Source organism: Oreochromis niloticus, linkage group LG6 (assembly GCF_001858045.2).
Source record: "Oreochromis niloticus isolate F11D_XX linkage group LG6, O_niloticus_UMD_NMBU, whole genome shotgun sequence".
NCBI lineage: Eukaryota > Metazoa > Chordata > Actinopteri > Cichliformes > Cichlidae > Oreochromis > Oreochromis niloticus.
In genome coordinates this window covers 28,966,088-28,985,093 of record NC_031971.2, presented here as the reverse complement: position 1 = coordinate 28,985,093, position 19,006 = coordinate 28,966,088, and the positions used below count along the sequence as shown (strand labels likewise).

Below are 19,006 nucleotides of genomic sequence, written 5' to 3'. Positions count from 1 at the left end.
AATTTTTTATGGATCGTCCTCAAACTTCACAACACTATATTAAGCCTTGGGGGGACATGAGTACCTGGGTTGGATAAACAGTAGACCTTGACCTTCATTGTTAGCATCCAAGATCAAAGTTGACCTTGAAAAAAAAATTCAAGAAACCATGTCAAATAACATATCACATGAAAGGGCACGAAGAGAGCTGCGCAACACACTTTTTAATTTTTCAAGGCAATGCCCTACAGTGTCAAAAATCATCATATTATTTATTAAAAACAGGCTGAAGTCATCATGTTGTAATAAAAACATCATAAAAAATAACATTTTTGGTATAGCCAGTGCCCTTCGAGAGGAGTTGCGCTCTCTGAGTGCTCTTTGCATTTGGGTTGGACATCACCAGCTTCTAGCATTTCCTACTTTGTTATAATTATAATTAATAGTGGATTTTTTATACAGGTGTCATATCAAATCGCAGTTAATATGATAAAGCACAATGTAGTAAACTGATATTTAAATAAAGTAGAAAAATTAACAATATAAGGACATAATAAAATGTTCACAAAACAGGGAGGGTAATTAAGCTATTTTAATATAGGCTGTGTGTTTTGGCTGTTGTGACACCACGACTGCTGGGATGAATAAAGTATAACATGCCTTGTTGAGTCCTATCTTGTCTCATCTTAGGGATTCAAACGTGTCACTGAAAAAGCAACCCAACGTAACCCATTTACCCTAACAGAGAATTTTGCTAACAAGATTGAAGTATTGTGAAATTCTTTAAATAAGATTTGTTCAGTACTTATACTGTTTGTTAATAAAATTAACACAACTGAACTTTTTAGAGTGTTAACAGTGCAAAGGCCGGAATTTATCATCCTGGGTCAAAATCATTTAACCCTAATATTTAATTCAACTGTAATATTGAGCTAAATTAATGCCATAATGGCATCAAAGTCTGTGCTTTGGGACGTGACAGACAGGACAAGATGGTGTATAAGGAGAGGAATATTACCCTGTCATTTCAGTGTCAGTTCCACAGTCTCTGTAAATGATAACAAGGCTGGGGCACATGATAGCTGGCTTGCTGCAGGGAAATGACAAAATAAATGTTATCAAGGAATAAAGGTTATGCCGCATGTGCAAGTTGGAGGCTGAGGATGCAGGGAGTGAAAACTCCATATCTGCTAATAGCATTTGGAGGTATAGCCTCCTGCACAATCATGTGGTAAAAATGAGAGAAAAATGTGTTTTCAGTATAAAATAATCAGATTTTCTGAAGAGTGGCTAAGCTAAATACTGCACTACCATTTAAGTTAAGTTTAGTTTATGGCCTGTGTGCATTACAGAATATGACTCCAAGTGCACCCCTAAGGCTTACCCAGTGTTAAAAATGTTAACTCAGCCAGATTTACACTAAAGCCACAACAAAGAGCCACTGATTTGTGTACCTGACAAAACAGGTGATCATTAGCTTGTCATAGCTGGATCACATAATTACCAGATCATGATTACCTTGTCATTACAACATAATTCAATTTTGAAATAAAATTGTTGTTGAGAAATTGAGTCATGTTGCAATAAGCTACAAATGATCATAGCAATTTGTGAAGAATTTAATGACTAAGATCTGAGACTGTTTAGCACCACTGTGCAAAGCAGCATATTAACTTGTCATTGCTGGACAGGGGGACATAGCCTGCAGCAGTGCACATGATGACAAATGTAAAGGTCCCTTCATGGTGGGCTACACCTCAAATTAAAATCTAATATTGAACAGTGAACAGCCTTGTGACATTTATGCTGCAGATGAAATGGCACCACATCATTTCATTCTTTTGGACAGAGACAAATTTGTACATCTCTCAAAACCACTATCTCTGAAGTAGTCACAGTGGACAGAGGAAAAATGTACAAGTTAATGAAAGTCAGCAGAACAAATGCACACCCGCTATTTCCTTGATTTTCAGTGAATTAAGGAGAAACTGTTTTGAATATATACAGTGGCTGTTCGCAACACAGCTTCAATAGTGTTGCAATACTGAAAGTAATTCATGCAATATGTCAGTGACAGGTCAGCTGAAACAAGCATTTGAACGTCAATGCCAGTTATCAGGGATATAGAAAACATCAAGGCCATGTACTCGAGCTATGTGACATATCCAGGATGAACTGTGCCATGAGCCTTGATCATGATGCTGATACTGCAATGTATTTTTCATATGCCACATTTCATGGTAGAGTGCTGATAATACTGCTCCTCATAAAAATGTTTCATTAAACTGAGGAAGGATCCTTTATGCACTGACATATCATGGCACCTGTTGTGTCTGGAGTATAACATTTAAAAATTATATTGATATTTACACTGATACAGTGTTCAAAGTGATATTTTGCTTTTAGACATTGCAGTGTACATGCTGCTAGTATGGGCCACTACTCTGGCCAAGACTAAAAATGCAGCAACAACTATTAGATTATTTAATATGAAAGCTTGTAAATGTATTTCCTTTTCTCCCACTGGGGCTGAATCTTAATCACGTTGATGATAACCTGATTTTCCTCTTGCATCACAAGTCGATCAGCGTTTTCAGTTTACCCGTGAAATATGTCTACAAAAAGCAATAGATGAATGTGATTGCTGTTTGAGGTAATTCTGTATGATTTCACTAAATTCCACTCAGCTCAAAATACCAAAAAGAATAAGAATGATGAATCTGGTGTTGCTGAGCCACTCTTTCTCTGTTTGCTGTTCTTGCTTAATGCTGTGTGCAAAGTGACAGGTTGTGTTTTTTCACCAGTTCTTATTATTTCACCTTTTCTCAGTTATACTTTGGAATTTAGACAGATAGGTATCAAGCTGATATAAAAGATTTTAGTAAACGGTTTCAAAGAAATAATAAACATACCACTGCATTACAAGGTTTTAAAATTGTTTACTGTTATTAGTGCTCTTATTTCAGCCTAACTGGAGAATAAGAAGAATATTTTTTTTAAAAACCACTGTAACTTTGAAGGCATTGCGTATGTTGTAATGCTGCTGCAAAAATGTGTATAGCTTTATAATATATACTCACATTATTAACGCAGCAAAAACCCAAATTTGCTTGCTTTCATTCGCACACTCTACAGTAAGTGCCGATGTGATTGCTGCGGAAAAGGAACAAAGTGGTTGCAAGAGTATGAGAGAACATAAAGTGGACAGAGCATTCCCTTGTGCAAAACTGGCTAACATAGGGTATAAAGGTCACACAATGAGAAACAAATGCACAACACTGTCACAGGCTTTCACAGGAAAGGTTGAGTGGCAAGTAGTGAGGTGAGGCATCAGTCATTGTTAAGACTGATCGCTCGTTTGGAAGCTTTAGGCTCCACGGGGATATGTGTGTGTGTGTGTGTGTGTGTGTGTGTGTGTGTGTGTGTGTGTGTTGTGTGTGTGTCTGAGTATGTATGTTAGTGATTACTGCCATGAGTGGTGATCTGGGGACAAGTACACAGTAAATGCACCACAGGCAAACACAAATGGATTCATTTTTGTATCCGCATGTGGATGCAAAGGGTTTTATAGTAATGCATTCACACATTTACACCTATTTCCTCACTGGTTATTATAAGCAAAAAAAAAGTGGTCGTCTGCAGGACTCTGTCTGGCCGACTGTGTGTGTTTGTGTGTGTAATTGTTTAAATCATATAGTGATTCAGACCCTAGAGTCTCCCCAGGGCCAAGATCAACCCCACCATGTTTTCTCTCTGCTAACAAAACACGTCTGCAGTCCACTCTGCCTTTTTTCCTAAGGTATCTACTACTGAGTAATGCATGCCCAGACAACTCCCATTCCATGATTTCTTGTATATCGACGAATGTGACTTAGGTATGCTGCATGCATTCTTAAAATATCCCTGATGCTTAATTAAATTCTGCAGGCCTCACTTGCCTCAGTTAAGCTCAGTGATTCAACAAAAGGTGAAAACCACTGCTGACCATAAAGATCTCACATTTAAAAAAAACATCTTGATGATCTGCAAGACTTTTTGAAAAATATACTGTGGACCAAAGTTGAACTTTTTGGAAGGTTTGAGCCCCTTTACATTTTCTGCATTTCGTGTACATTTCTTAAAAAGAACATTGTGCCAACAGTCCAACATGTTCGTCTAAGGCTGTTTTGCTGCTTTGGGACCTTGATGACTTTATTGATGCCGTAACTGATGGAACCATGAATTCTGCTCTGTAACAGAAAATCCTGATGGATTTGGCCATTAATTAAGTTGCATAACCCAACTCAAGCACAGCTGGGTTATGCAACAGGAAAATGATCCAAACCACACTAACTCAACCACCAAAAAATTAAAATAAAATAAACAAAACAAAATGAAGATTTTGGACTGCCCAAATCAGGCACTCCTAATTGAAAACCAATTGAAATGCTTTGGCATGATCTTAAATGGGGCATTTATGCTTGAAAGCTCATCAATGTGGCTGAAGTAAAACAAAGAAGAGTGGGCCAAAATTCCTCCACACCAATGTGAAAGACGATTGCTGTTCTTGCTCCCAAGGGTGGCACAACCAGTTATTAGATTTAGGGCTCAATTGCTTTTTCGCACAGGGCCAGGTAGGTTTGGATAACTTTGTTCGCTTAATAAAAGAAACCATTATTTAAAAACGGTATTTTGTATGTACTTTGTTTTTACAGGAAAGAGGGAAATACATATTGGTAAGGTTCTCTTAGGGAGCCTCTGATGGTGCTAGACCAGCTGTTTCTAGTTCTTGTTTCAAGAAACATTTTTTAAGAAACATTTTTGCTGAGAAAAAACTGCATTTTAAGTCTAAGAAGAAAGAAAACAGCATTACTTTCCAAAATACAAGTGTATTTTCCTTAGTTATTACGCTGCACAGCTGTGTTAGTTCACCTTCAAACAATTCATAATGTTAGGTGGTTTAGAGTTCACATACACATAGAACAGAATACATACATGCCTACGAGCAATGTGAAGGAGAGGGGCTCATACTGTGAATTACTTTACTGCTCAGCAAATATGACATAACTCGTAAACTTCAATATGCATGCACGCACACACACTCATACAGTCTAAACACTGTAAATTAACCTTTAAAAGGCCAACTCTAGCCCCATAGCTATTAGACCTTTAAACACTGCTACCCAAGCAGTACACACACACACCTCCACCCCAACCCCCACACACACTCACACGCACACAAACATGAATAAACGTAAACACAGAAAAGCCATGATTGCAAGTGAAATTCTATTTATGTAACACACACACACACATGCACAACCACACTATGTTGTGTAATGGAAATATTCTTTCTGCAAAATCGGGTAATTACCTGTAAAATGAACTGATGTGGATAAAGAAGGTTACTGACTACTTCACTCTGCAACTTACCTTGAATACAGCACACTCCTGCTCCGGGTCATCTGTAAGTGAATGTGTGTGTGCATGTGTGCGTTATTGAATTTATAATGAAATTAAAAAACATTGTGGTAGGAGTAAGAAAAAATTAAAAAAGGAAGCCTAGAGTAAATGGGGATAGTTTTAACCTGCACTCATTTATATACTGTAATGCCAAGTATTTACAAGTCTGCCTTTACACACATATGAACATGAGTGAAATCCCATTCTTAATCCATTTGGTTTAATATGATGTTGGCCCACCCTTTGTAGCTATAAGAGCTTCAACTCGACCATTCTTCCAGAAGTGCATTTGTGGGGTCGAACACTGATGTTGGACGAGAAGGTCTGGCTCACAAATTCCACTGTAATTCATCCCAAAGGTGTTCTGTTGGGATGAGGTCAGGACTCTGTGCAGGCCAGTCAAGCTTTTCCACACCAAACTCGCTCATCCATGTCTTTATGGACCTTACTTTGTGCACTTGTGCGCAGTTCTGTTTCAACAGAAAGGGACCATCCTCAAACTGTTCAAGTCAGAAGCATGAAATTGTCCAAAATGTCTTGGTATGATGAAGCATTAAGAGTTCTTTTCACTGGTACTAAGGGGCTGAGCCCAGCTCCTGAAAAACAAGCCCACACAATAATCTCCCCTCCTTTACACATGACACAGTGCAGTCTGAAAAGTACCATTCTCCTGGCAACTGCCAAACCCAGACTCGTCCACCGGATTGCGAGCCACAGAAGTGTTATTCGTCACTCCAGAGAATCCAGTGGCAGCATGCTTTAAAACATTTAAAACATTGCGTTTGAGTTCCTGCTATTCCCAATCACTTCCATTTTGTTGTAATTCCACTAATAGTTGACTATCTTTTTCAATATTTTTTCATTGTTACTCCAGTGTTGCATGGTGTTAGAAAGTAGAAAAAAATAGTAGACGACTGTTTAATACAGAGGCAATGGTGATATTAATCAACTGAAATACATTTTTAACTGTGCATACATGAGAACCGAAGTACACTGGCTAGCTACTAAAGGTTGCCTCTGTTAAGTGAAATTAACTTACCAGTCAACACTGATTATCACTTTAACCCCAAATGTCACGTAAGTCAGTGTCAAATTTATCACTGAATGATACAAGGGAGGAATTTATCTTAGTTCAAAATACTACAGGTTAATACGTTACCTTGATTTGAGCAAGTGTTGATTATTTTATTTTCCAACATTTCTTTTAGACCTTTGTTTTCATTTTGTCTAAATACCAAAAGTTTAAAAAAAACCAGAAATATTAATATGTCAGTCTTGTGTTTTCTATTCATTTGCACATTATGCAATGCCGTGTGATGTTCCAATTCCAATGGCTAAGAAACTTCAAAGTGGTTAAATTCACATTCAGCTGCCTATTGCAGAGGAATAATTTGCCACCCGGAAAGGCTTTGTTATTAATGTGATGCCACAGTCAGGAATCGTAATGCATCACAGCCTATCTGTTATGGATTCAAAACTGAAATGAGGATGCATGCTAATGTTTGGGAAGTCTCCACTACAATAGGAATGAAGTCAGTGTGGCTGAGCGTGAGGCCCCCACTTTCAAATTGTGCAGCTGTCACAATGGCAACCTCAACAAACATGACTGTCACCACAATATAATGTATTTCACACTGGAACACATTAAGTAATCAGTTCATGTGTGTTTTTGCACTTGTAACATAATTGAACTGAACTGGTGATACACAGATGAAGAATTGCACTCTCTAACTTGGAGGTTAGAGAGGCAAGCTGGAGCCCAGCTCACTTAAATGAATGAGTAATGTTCTCCCATCCCTCAGCAGCTACTTTTGAAGTGCCCTTGGAAAAGGCACTGAACCCCCAATTGCTCCAATTGAGCTGCTCAGTGGCCAGAAATGCAAAACTGTGGCTGCACTGGGTGGTTACCAAATGGATTTAAGTGAAAGAGTGTAACCAAGGTGGGAAAACAGCCACATTGCAAATGCTGTTTCATTCAGTTTCAGGCTTGTATCATAAGTTGGTTCATTTGGCTGTCCACTTTGTGATTAACTAACCATAATTTAGAAGTTGTGTTCTATGGTGGCTAGAAAAAGAATTACATTTCCTTGTTTTTTCACTAGTCGCAAAGTTGTAGACACTATTTATAATGTAAAATTATAGTTATATCAGTGTTAACTTATAATCTGTAGACTTACGAAAGATAAGCCCCTTTTGGTTTCCTATGCCTGTTACAAGTCCGGAGCTTCTGATCTAGAGGGTCAAATTCAATCTGACTGCCCTTATTATACTGTATATAATTTATGGTGCAGCTATTACTAAAGATCAATACCACTTAAACTGCTCTATTGATATTGAAACCTGCACTGATTTATGAGCACATAGGTCTCTGGTTAAAAACACACACATTCACATGCACACACAAACACGCACACACATACCAATTGTAGATTTGATATAATGCAGTGTCTTATCAATGTCCCGATGTTGTCCTTGTTCTCTGTTCATTTCCTGAGAGTGCTTTTTCAAACACACACAGACACACACACAGGCACTAGACACGCACACATTTGACTAAGTGAAGAAAAAAAAATCAGGTTTTTCATTAGATTGGATTGCTGTGTGTATATACTGCATACGTTTGTCTCCACTAGTCCAGAAGGCTATGTGGTCAGTAAGCCTGTGCAGTTTCTCTCTCTCTCTCTCTCTCTCTCTCTCTCTTTCTCACTCTCTCTCTCCCTCTCAAACACACACACACACACAGACACTTTTGCTGTATTAGAAAAGCCACTATATTCATTTGCGATTCCTACACTTTTCAGCATTTAATCATGAATTATGATTTCTTACATATAAACTCACTCAGATGTGCATACCTTCTAACCTTCACAGAGCATACTGCAGGAGTGTGTATGTGTGAGTACTTCTGAGTGCCAAAACCCAATGCACTCAAACTTAGGGACTGTCACCATTGCCAAGGATATGACACCAGCTCTGCAGAAAACATCAAGCATTTAGATAGAGAGATGGACGTAGTGGAACTAGATGGAAATGCTTTAAACTCAATATGTAGTGTGATGTACTAACACCGCTAGGAGTGAGATTTGATTAGTTACCAAGCGCTCTTACGTGAGATGGGAGGTACAGGTAATCATTATTTTTAGGGAATAACAGCTGGAAATCCTGCATGGTCATTTACTTTTTTAAGGAAAGGAAAGGTCATTATTCTTTTAATATAGCGCTATAAAACTAGGGCCACCAGCTTTTAACATGCAATCACAGTAACATTCAGTAACTTCCACTGTATAGAGATTAACAAAACATAATCTAATGACAGCAATGACAGCTTAACTTAATTATTTACCTTTAGTCATTCAGAGAGAATGGGAATAATACATGCGATGCTGAATTTTATTCAAAAACCTCAGTTGCATTAGTGGCATCACATTGCTGTTTTAATGTTTTTAAAGTTTTAGAACTACACATTTGCTTTTGCTGTTTAGGTGTCTATCCAACACAGTTGTGTTTTGTTTTTGGTGAGCTGGGCAACTTACAAAAATTCATAACAGAGATGCACATATATGTCTTCATATATATAAATGTAACTATCAGATTGCCATAATATTTTTACACAAAGTGCCCAGAGTTCTTATTTAAACTTGTTACTAATAATTACCTTTGCCTATGAAAATAAGTTGGTAAGTGATTCATCAAATTAACAGAAATGAGTGCATGTCTAAAAGGAACAAACATCAAAAAGACACCAGAAAATAGCAGAGACAAAAACATTAGTACTCACAAAATTCTGCAGGTCAGTTTCCTTGGCTAACAGTTAAGGTCATTTTAAAATCAGAACGCCAATTTTGATCTTTTAAATCAGCAACCAGCCAGCTGAGTCCATTTGGAGCTCTGCATCAGTGCGGTATCAAGGTCCCCTTCTCAGAAATTTGATCACATAAAATGTTGCTTGAAATGTCAAACCTCGGAGGAATTTTATTGATTTGTTAATTTATCTAGTTACTGGTCACCAATAAATGCAGCAGCACGCAGTAAATAGACATTTCCACCCACAGTCTGTGTCTACATTGTATTCCCTATTGAAAACTCAGTGGTATAATAGCTGTACAATGTATGTGGCCATTAATGGCCATTAATGTGTATACTACAATGAGCTTTCTTAACTACTATTATTTACTTATCTTTCAATACATGTCCATGACTGCTAACAATGACCTACTCTAGAGTTAGAGCGAATATATTTTCATTATATCATTCAAATGTATAATGAATTGAATTAGCATATATAAATAGAGAACCGCATTAAAAACAGCCAAAATACTGAGTGAAAGTTGAGTGATAAATGACTAGCAGACATTAACGGAGGTGGCAAAAGTACAAACATTCTTCACTTAGGTAGAAGTACAGACACTTACACATACACATTGTTTAAAAAAAATGATCTGTCAAAAGTAAAGTACTGATTCAACTTCTTTATTCAAGTAAAAGTGGAAAAAGTTCTGAAATTCACTCAAAGTATAAAAGTAAAATATAGTTCTTTGGAGGATATCAGCTACCAGCTATTTTTGTTCAAATGAAACTGAACTTCATGTCATATAGTAAAAAAAAAAATAATAATAATACATGGGAACACAAACTTTATTTCAACCCAAATTCTAATTCTAAACTATTTACTCAGCTTGAACAGGTGTTATGTAGAACACAAACAGATTAAAAGCAAATGGAATTAATCTCCATTTTGTGTTTCCTACAGTGTGGGTGACTTTGTTTCTGCACCAAAACAGGAAATTGAGTATAGTCGAGTGTAGTGTTGTAAGGTGGCGAAAAGAATTCATATGGACAATATTTTCGATATTTTCTATTCTGAGCTGCAGTGGATTTTTTTAATGCACCAGCTGCCATGTGCTGGAGCTGCTGCTCCAATATTCACTGCTCTTTCTGGATTTACCAAACAGAATTCAACATAAGCCGATGTCACATGAGCAAGTGTAGCTGATTTCTGACACCTAAACATTATAAGGCTGGTATAAAGGTGGAATTCAGTGAGTGAATCTAATCAGCATCACAGTCTTTACCTTAAATTTAATTTGATCTCTCTTACCATTGATGTAACCTAACATTGACCATGAACACCTCAGCTTCTCTTCACCAGTCCAACATAGCTCAAAAATATAAACTTCACCCCTACTATCCTGTTTGTTTTCAATTTATTTTACAGGGCATTTCACAATATGAAAAACCATAATATAATTCTACATCACATGCTGATCTAATATATGATTAAAACAACTATAAAATGCTATTGCCATGTAATCTTTAAATGTATAGTTAATCAAATATCACTGAGCAGTCCTTACAGTTAAAAAGTAATCTCTTATACAATAACACTAATGTGCAATAATCTTTTCTGGCATCGTTGTATTTTTACTCAGTTGTATATAGCATTTGTATTCTATTTTTATCTTATTGTATATTTTATTCTATTTTATTCTACTGTATATAGTATTTTATTTTATTCTGTTCTGTACAGCTGTGTACTGTATTTATTCTTATTTTATTTTATTCTAATTTTTGCTTCATAACTTTTGCACTGTCCACTTCCTGCTGTGACAAAACAAATTTCCCACGTGTGGGACTAATAAAGGTTATCTTATTTTATCTTATCTCCACTGTCCTGTCTTTTTCACATATTTCTCCATCTCCATGTAAAGTTACCTCACATGAATGGCGAACCAAAAATCAAGGGAAAAAAAACTATATGTAGAAAATCTGTGGAGGGAGCCAAAGCTTTGAGTTGCCAATCAGCAGCCAAGAAATCTAAAGGATTTAAAGTTTATTTAAAGAGGAGTGAGCCAAAATTCCTCATGTGATGTGCAAATCTGGTGACCAACTTCAAGAAATGCCTTACTGCTGTGCTTGCCAACAAGGGTTTCTCCACAAAGTACAGAGTCATGTTTTGCTTGAGAATCAAAAACTCACTTCACTCAGTGATATGCATGACAGGATATCGAATTTATGTAATGTGCTTTTTGTAGATTTTTTGGTTAATATTCTGTCTTGCTAAATTAAAATGAAACTACCATGAAAAGAGGCTGCATGCTTGGTTCTCTTCTGAATTGCTCGCTCGATAATATTATGAACACATCTTTTAAACTTCTGCCAAAAATGGACTGTTCCAGACTTTAACCCCTGAATATAGCGACTACAGTTTTAATCAGTTTGATACTGGGAAGTCCACAGTGATGTGAAATAACAGCACCCCTCAAATGCATTAAACCTAAAGTAATGAGCCTGTTTTGAAAATGTAAAAAGGTATGGAGCAGAAAGGAAAGATATCTGTGTTAAAACGTGAGGAATAAAAGTAAACTATTGTCAGAAAAACAAATATTCCAGTAAAGTACAAATACCTGAAAAGTCTACTCAAGTAAAGTAACAAAGTATTTGTACTTCATTAATTCTTACCTCTGGTTAAATGTAACCATAGATAGAAGCAATGTCTTATTATTGTTTTTTTTTCCATTATGTTGCTCTCATTGTGAAGTGCAAAAAGATTCATCCCACAAAACACCGAATATGACCTACATGGACATGCAAATGCCTAGGAAATTGGACAAAAATGTCAAAGGTTAGAATAAAAGGATAGCAAGAATTATATAAGCTTCCTCCACAAATATAGATACACAGCCACATAGCCTAAATCTGTGGACACATGTACACACAGGTATTTATTTTTTCCCCTTGACATTTAGGAATCGCCAACTTCACTTTTAAGCCAGTAAAAGCCCTGTATTACACCGAGCGAAATGAAAAGTAAGATTAATAACTCAAGAGAGGGGATAGAAATGACAAATGTGGTGGTAGTCTTCCTTCTCTATCTGTTTCTATGAATGTTTGCTCATTCCTTTACACGTCGGGCGCATTCGTCCCGTCTATCGAATGTCCCAACACCGCACAACAGTTCACTGCAACAAATCTTTGTGCAAGCAAAGCTTAGTGAAATTTACCTTACACGCTGAATGCTGACACACGCTCGCCCTCACACTCCTCTTCTAACCAACATGCACGAGTGTGGGTTTATACTTAACAGAAACAGAGAGAGAGGGAAAGGAGCTCTTCGATAGTGCTGCAACTAGATCCGTTTACTCGACCCGAATGTTAAACCCCATTTGATGATTGTACCTCAAGACTTTCAGATACCAGTTAACCTCCCAGCATCGAAAAGTCACTTGGTCCCCCCAAGAAGAACAAACAACCTACTGGCCGCCCATCCAACTAACCAACAGTTAACAAGCATCGTCTCATGATATCAGCTTTACCCTTCAGCACCAGTCAGTCATTTGCGGATTAATCCAACCAGCCAATAACAGCCATAAGACAATTCACTCATCATTCCAAGTCACCCAATACGCCACCAGTGTCTCCACTCATCCACCCATACAGAAGGGTATTGCAACTCTCTCTGCAGGAATAAGTGCGCGTCTCTCTGCTGCGACTGTCTTACCTTGAGCGCTTCTATATCCAAAGACGTCGAGCGGTCCATGACAGAAAGTGAAGTAGCTTACTGCAAATCAGTCACGAAAATACAAGTCCCACAGGCGGAGAAGATGAGAGGGAAAGAGATTAAAAACGGAAACAAAAAAGGAAGAAAAAAAGTTGGGGTGCTCTCGAGAGTCCCAAACTCTGCTGCAATATCCCCTTGATTATTGTTAGGATTTGGCTATTAATATTCCAGCACGGCGACGAATTTTCTCAGTTTCAAGCCTCCCTCTGGGTCGCTTGGTAAAATCAGGACTCCATAGCATGGAAGTACCCCCCGCCTCCGGTCCCCGGTTTGTCCGTGCAGAGAATGGATGGATGAATTTGAAAATAAATAGAAAAAGAAAAGAATTCGCCGTGCGTAATGTTTTAAGCTGCGGCTTTTTGCACACTTGGTGATCCGTTACGTGTTTTTGTGTTGTTACATCTGAGTAAGAAATATCGCCCCTCTGCTGGAATGAAGCCGGGATTTAGACTCTCCTGATAGTCGATCAGCGGATAAATGCCGTTATATCCCGTGGAATCCCGGTAAATGTGAGTGTGCTGTGTCTGCTCTTGCAGAGGTGGGCAAATGGAGAGAAGACGTCCGGCTCAGAGAGATGATATTCTGCCTTGCCTGGGCGACTTCCATGCGGCAAACCGCCAGAGATATCAGCTCTCCCTGAAAGAAAAGGGAAAGAGAGAGAGAGAGAGAGAGAGAGAAGGGGGGGACAGAGAGTGAGAAAGAGACACAGAGAGAGAGACCCGGTGGAAGAAATGCTGAAGATAGGAGATGGAAAACTAGAGGAGAATAGGCAGTGATGTTGACGTATATAATTTCAGTGTCTGACGCCCCAGAGTGTGATGTTAGCTGCTTCTTGTGTGTGTGTGTGTGTGTGTGTGTGTGTGTGTGTGTGTGTGTGTGTGAGTGAGTTAGTGAGTGAGAGATGGATTGTTGGGGGGCATTCTAATCAATTAGATGAATGGACAATGCTGCTTGCCACAGAACTCAAGAAGGGTATTTAAATGCAGAGGCTGTTGAAAGAGGGTTGTTTCAGAAAGTCTGGGGTAGCTTGTGTGTGGTTTTGTGCGTGTCTGCATTTGAAGTGTGTTTGTGAGTACAAATGCAATGGAAAAGCATTAGTCAGATACAGTATCAGTCTTTTGATATTGTAGAAGACGAATCATACTGTGATTGCGTGGGAACAGAAAAATACTGTAAAAGAGTCAATGAATAGATCATATTTATAGATTGACAAAATTTCTTTCTTTCTTGTTATGTTATGGTGTAAACTGTCCTAATTCCTTTACTTAATAGTAAGTTGTCACCGCCTGCTGACTGCCAGGGCTTTTCCTTATCCGTAAAACACCTTTTAAAAAATGTTTGCAAGAAGGTGTAATCATAAAACGAGGTGAGGAAAAGAAAGAATAGAAGATGACGACCAGAGGAGAGCAAAGCAAACTAATACGGGGAAGAAGAGCAATGGAGTTGGGTACAAAGGAATGAGAGGGACATTTAAAAGAGGTGACGATAAAGGCTTGTCAAGCACAAAGTTGCACAGAACAGGAAGTGAACGGGAAACATAGGGTGACAATATGTTGGGAAGAAATGTCAGAAATGCTGACTATTCAGTCTAAAAATCTTCAAGACCTGTGCTTTAAAAGTATTGCTAATATCTATATTTGACTTTAGCGTCTATCACTAACCCTAAGAGATGCGTGGTTATGATACATAATATTGTCACAGAACGCATTCCCAAGTGAAGCCAAACATATAGCCATACTGTTACAAGAAAGGTTTGTTTATCATTTTGCACAGTCATATCATATTTAGAAGTACTACTTTATTGTTGTACAGAGCTCAGACTGAGAGTTGATGAACACATAATCATAGGAAAACACACAATAACTCCCACTCACTGTTTCTCTGTCTCTCACACACACACAGCTATAGACTTATTGAATGGCACACTAGAGAACAGAGGAACATTTGTTGAGGGAGTCCGTCAGAGATAACGAACATCATATTAATGAATGCCTCAGTCAATCTCTTTGCTCCTCCCTCTCTGTTTGTTTGACTCTTTTCTTATGTACGTTCATTCAATACATGACTCGCTCTAACTTCCCTGCTGCTATCTTTGCCTCCAGTTCCTTCATATTCCAATCTATCTGTCTCTCTCGCTCCTCCATTCTCTCGTTCCCTTTTATTGTTGCATTCTCTCAACCTTTCTGTTGGCTGCACTATTTTCCTTTTTCCTGCAGCTCTGCAACTCAGAGATCACAACCACCTCCATCTAGCTCCACTGTTTCTGGTTTTTTTTTCCTGTAAACTTTGTGTTGCAGAGCAATTAATCACTTTTCTTAGTCCTTGTGATTTTTCATATGGGAGAGTCTGACCCTTGTTGCGGGTACTCACTACTGTGCTAGCTGGAAATGCCATCACCCATCTTTCCCCTCTCGTCTCGTTGCTTCTCATTTACAGTGGAGGAAATAATTATTTGATCCCCTGCTGAATTTGTAAGTTTGCTCACATACAAAGAAATGAACAGTGTCTCATTTTTATGGTAGTTTCATTTTAATGGAGAGAGTAAAAATTGCAACCAAAAATACAGAAAAGAAACCACATTACATGAAAGTTATAAATTCATTTGCATGTCACTGAGTGATATAAGCATTTAATCCTCAAGAAAAACACGACTTAGTACTTGGTGGATAAACCCTTGTTGGCAAGCATAATGGTAAGATGTTTCTTGTAGTTGGTCACCAGGTTTGCACACAATTCAGGAGGAATTTTGGTCCACTCCTCTTTACAAAAACATTCTAAGTCCTTTAAATTTCTTCGTGGCCACTTGGCAACTCAGACTGCCAGTTTTCTTCTTTGGCCACTCCTTTCTTGCCTTTGTGGCCCTATGAATTGGGCTCTCAGTGCAGCAAATGCATTCTGTGCAAAACTGCCCCAGAGGTTTTCAAATAAAAATGAAAATGGATTAGCACTGTACCTAATGCAATTTTTACTTTACAAAAAATAAGCAAAAAAAAAGTTTGATTTATTTAATCAAAACTTAGTTACAGCACAAAATGTTTCCTTAAATGAGACTGAATTCATCTTTTCATCTTTCACAGTAACCTTTCTGATTCTGTGTATCCCTCTTTGTTGCTTTGTGTCAGTACACCAACCCCCATCTAAAACATGTAGTGTGTAATTTTACCTGTCACACTGGTCTAAAGAAGCATGACTGAGTTCTGCAGTAGCAGCAACTGACTTAACATGCTTCTCTGTGTCTCTCTCCCTCTGCACTCCCTCTGTTCCTCTAGCTTCAGATCAGACAGGAGTTTTATTCTACTTAAATGCAAAGTGCAGTTGTTTGCTTTGCTAGATGCAAAAAGAGCAAAAACTCAGGGGAGGGTCACTTTTTTTCCCAGGCCTCGCAGTATAAAGTTTGACAGCAACTTATAGGTAACTGCTGAGTGCTAGATACTTTGAGAAAAACATAGAGGATTGACATGAAAATGCTTCAGTGCCCCAGAGAAGAATTATGGAACAGTGAGAGAGTTCCAGTAATCCTAATTTAACTAAAGCAGCGCTTCCTTATCCTTATCCAAGAAAAATGGATTAGATAAAATTGCATTTCCTGGCACAATACAATGCTGTTTTTCTATGTCTTGAAATAAAGATTTAAGGAAAAAAGAAATATTCCAGAGGTCATCTGATCAAAACTTTTACCAGGTGCAATCTGCAGTACAACTTAAACAATAACCATGTAAGGTAATTCCCAGGAAATCGTTTTGCAACCATGGCCAACAAGTCTGGGAATGTTTCCATGACTGAGCACTATCGAGTGAATGAACTGTGAATTAACAAGACTGTAACATGTACTGATTGTTTCATGGTGCACTGGCTTTAATAGTCCAGTATGCGTTTAATTTCACACACAGACACATGCGGGTTTGCGTTTGTGTCTGTGTGTTTTCATATACTCGTGAAAACACACAGACTTATTCATTCACATACTCATATATTCATTTTCCTCTTAAAAACAGTGGTTTAGATGAGAAGCATTGGGTGAGGTTTTTTTCTCTCCAGAAAGCCATTACAGTCTGCAACAGCCACAGGAACTGAGATAGTAACGTCTCACAGTCCTTTAAAAACACATGCTTCAATTTTCGATTAAATATATCTTAACTTGACAGATTGATTGATTTATCAAACTTTTGATTGATTTATACTGAATGTTTACTTAATAATAATGGATTGCATTTATATAGCGCTTTTCAAGGCACCCAAAGCGCTTTACAATTCCACTACTCATTCACTCTCACATTCACACACTGGTGGAGGCAAGCTACAGTTGTAGCCACAGCTGCCCTGGGGCAGACTGACAGAAGCGAGGCTGCCATATCGGGCCATCGGCCCCTCTGGCCAACACCAGTAGGCGGTAGGGTAGAGTGTCTTGCCCAAGGACACAACGACCAGGACAGAGAGCCCAGGGATCGAACCGGCGACCTTCCGGCTTCCCAACCCCCTGAGCCACGGTCACCCCGTGCCTTCTGCTTATATTTTACATTAAAGATGAAAAAACAAAAAAAAGTTTTTGGGAGGCCAAGCGGAAGGCCGGCGACAAAGGTGGGGACCCTCAGGCAGCAGGACAGGAAGTAGACAGCGGCAGCGGAGACATGACCCTTCAGGACCTCGGGCGGAACGGAGACCAGGCAGAGCGGAGACCTTGGGTGGAGCGGGAGCAGGCTGGAACTGCGCAGGGCACACAGCAGGCTCGGGTTGCTCTGGCTGGGGCTGCACAGGGCACATAGTAGGTTCCGGTGACCCCTCAGACTCAGGCAGACCCACAGGTTCAGGCGGCATGGGACCCTCTGGCTAAGTCCCTGAAGCATGTGATAGAGTGGAATCTGCAGGAAGCTGGAATGGGTCGGCTGAGCACCCAGCAGACGCAGGAAGCTGTGTTCAATGACTACTGGGGTTCCAGAGTTGGCTGAGGCCACAAACTCAGTCTCTGGGTAGGCTCTGGGCAGAGCCTCAATCTCTGGGGGAATCCAGTTTTCGCAGCGGGGGAAACAGTCTCAGAAGGATCTGACCAGGAGGCACAAGCATCATTACTAGTCTCAAAATATACAGTTACAGGAGTAACAAGCTTAGGAACATAATATTCAGTCTCTGGGGCTGTTGGCTGATACACACGGCACACTGACTCAACTTTCTCAGGCTGACCAACACATGACACAGTGGTGTAATTGACTCGCTTAGGAACATGATTAACTATTTCACACAGTACTTGCTAGGAAAAGCAGTTTTAGGCAGAGCTGGCTTGACAGCAGAAACAGTTTCCAAGGTAGCTGGTTTGGTAAAGCAACACAAAGGATTGTCAGCAATTAGCAGAACAAAACATATTTCCAGAGCTTATGGATACTTACGGAATTGTTCTCTTCAATCACATTTTAATTGTTTGACTTAAAATCCACTGGGGTTCTGTACAGACACAAATTTGCAAAAAAATGTGTAAGTGTATCTTAAGTGTATCTTGCACTACAGAAAATTAAGATAATAAAGCAAAAAATATTACAGAATGTCTGTAGTTTGCCACTGCAGCTAAGAAATTAAAGAGTTAAGTTTGTGAAAGCTATTAAAATGCATAAAGTGACCAAAAAAGTTAAGACCCATGTCCGGTGCAATCCACTCTATAGACCTCTATTCTCCTTCTGACAGCGAGAAACGAAAGCATCTTCACCCTAACACACTATGTTGTACTGGGCAGCTTAATGTTTAATTTATGCTACCCTGTTGTATCTGTTTGCCCACAGACAAACATGCTCCTGTGAAATCCCCCAAAATCCAAACTGCACATTGCTTAACATGCATAATGCTATTGGCCAAATGCTGATTGGTTGACAAGTGGACCTGTCAGGAAAAGAAGTGACAGCAGAGTTTAATAAGAGAGACGTGCAAAGAAAAAAAAGACATCAAAGATCAAAAATTACATTATGAAAAGTAGGCAGTGGCTGCCATGGACACATTTAATTGCTTTTAACACTTGGTTTAACCTCAGCTTTATATGTTTTA

General features: G+C 38.8%; 1 protein-coding gene across 1 annotated transcript in view; it reads right to left on the bottom strand.

The window, feature by feature from the left end:
• The window catches only part of LOC100704890 (zeta-sarcoglycan), a 325,170-nt gene extending 311,428 nt beyond the window's left edge, over positions 1 to 13,742 (bottom strand). Inside the window, exon 1 of the mRNA XM_005454752.4 lies at positions 12,920 to 13,742. Within this exon, the coding sequence (XP_005454809.1) occupies positions 12,920 to 12,958 (39 nt within the window). The 5' untranslated portion in view covers positions 12,959 to 13,742. The remainder of the gene's footprint in view (positions 1 to 12,919) is intronic.
• Between the last annotated feature and the right edge of the window lie 5,264 nt (positions 13,743 to 19,006).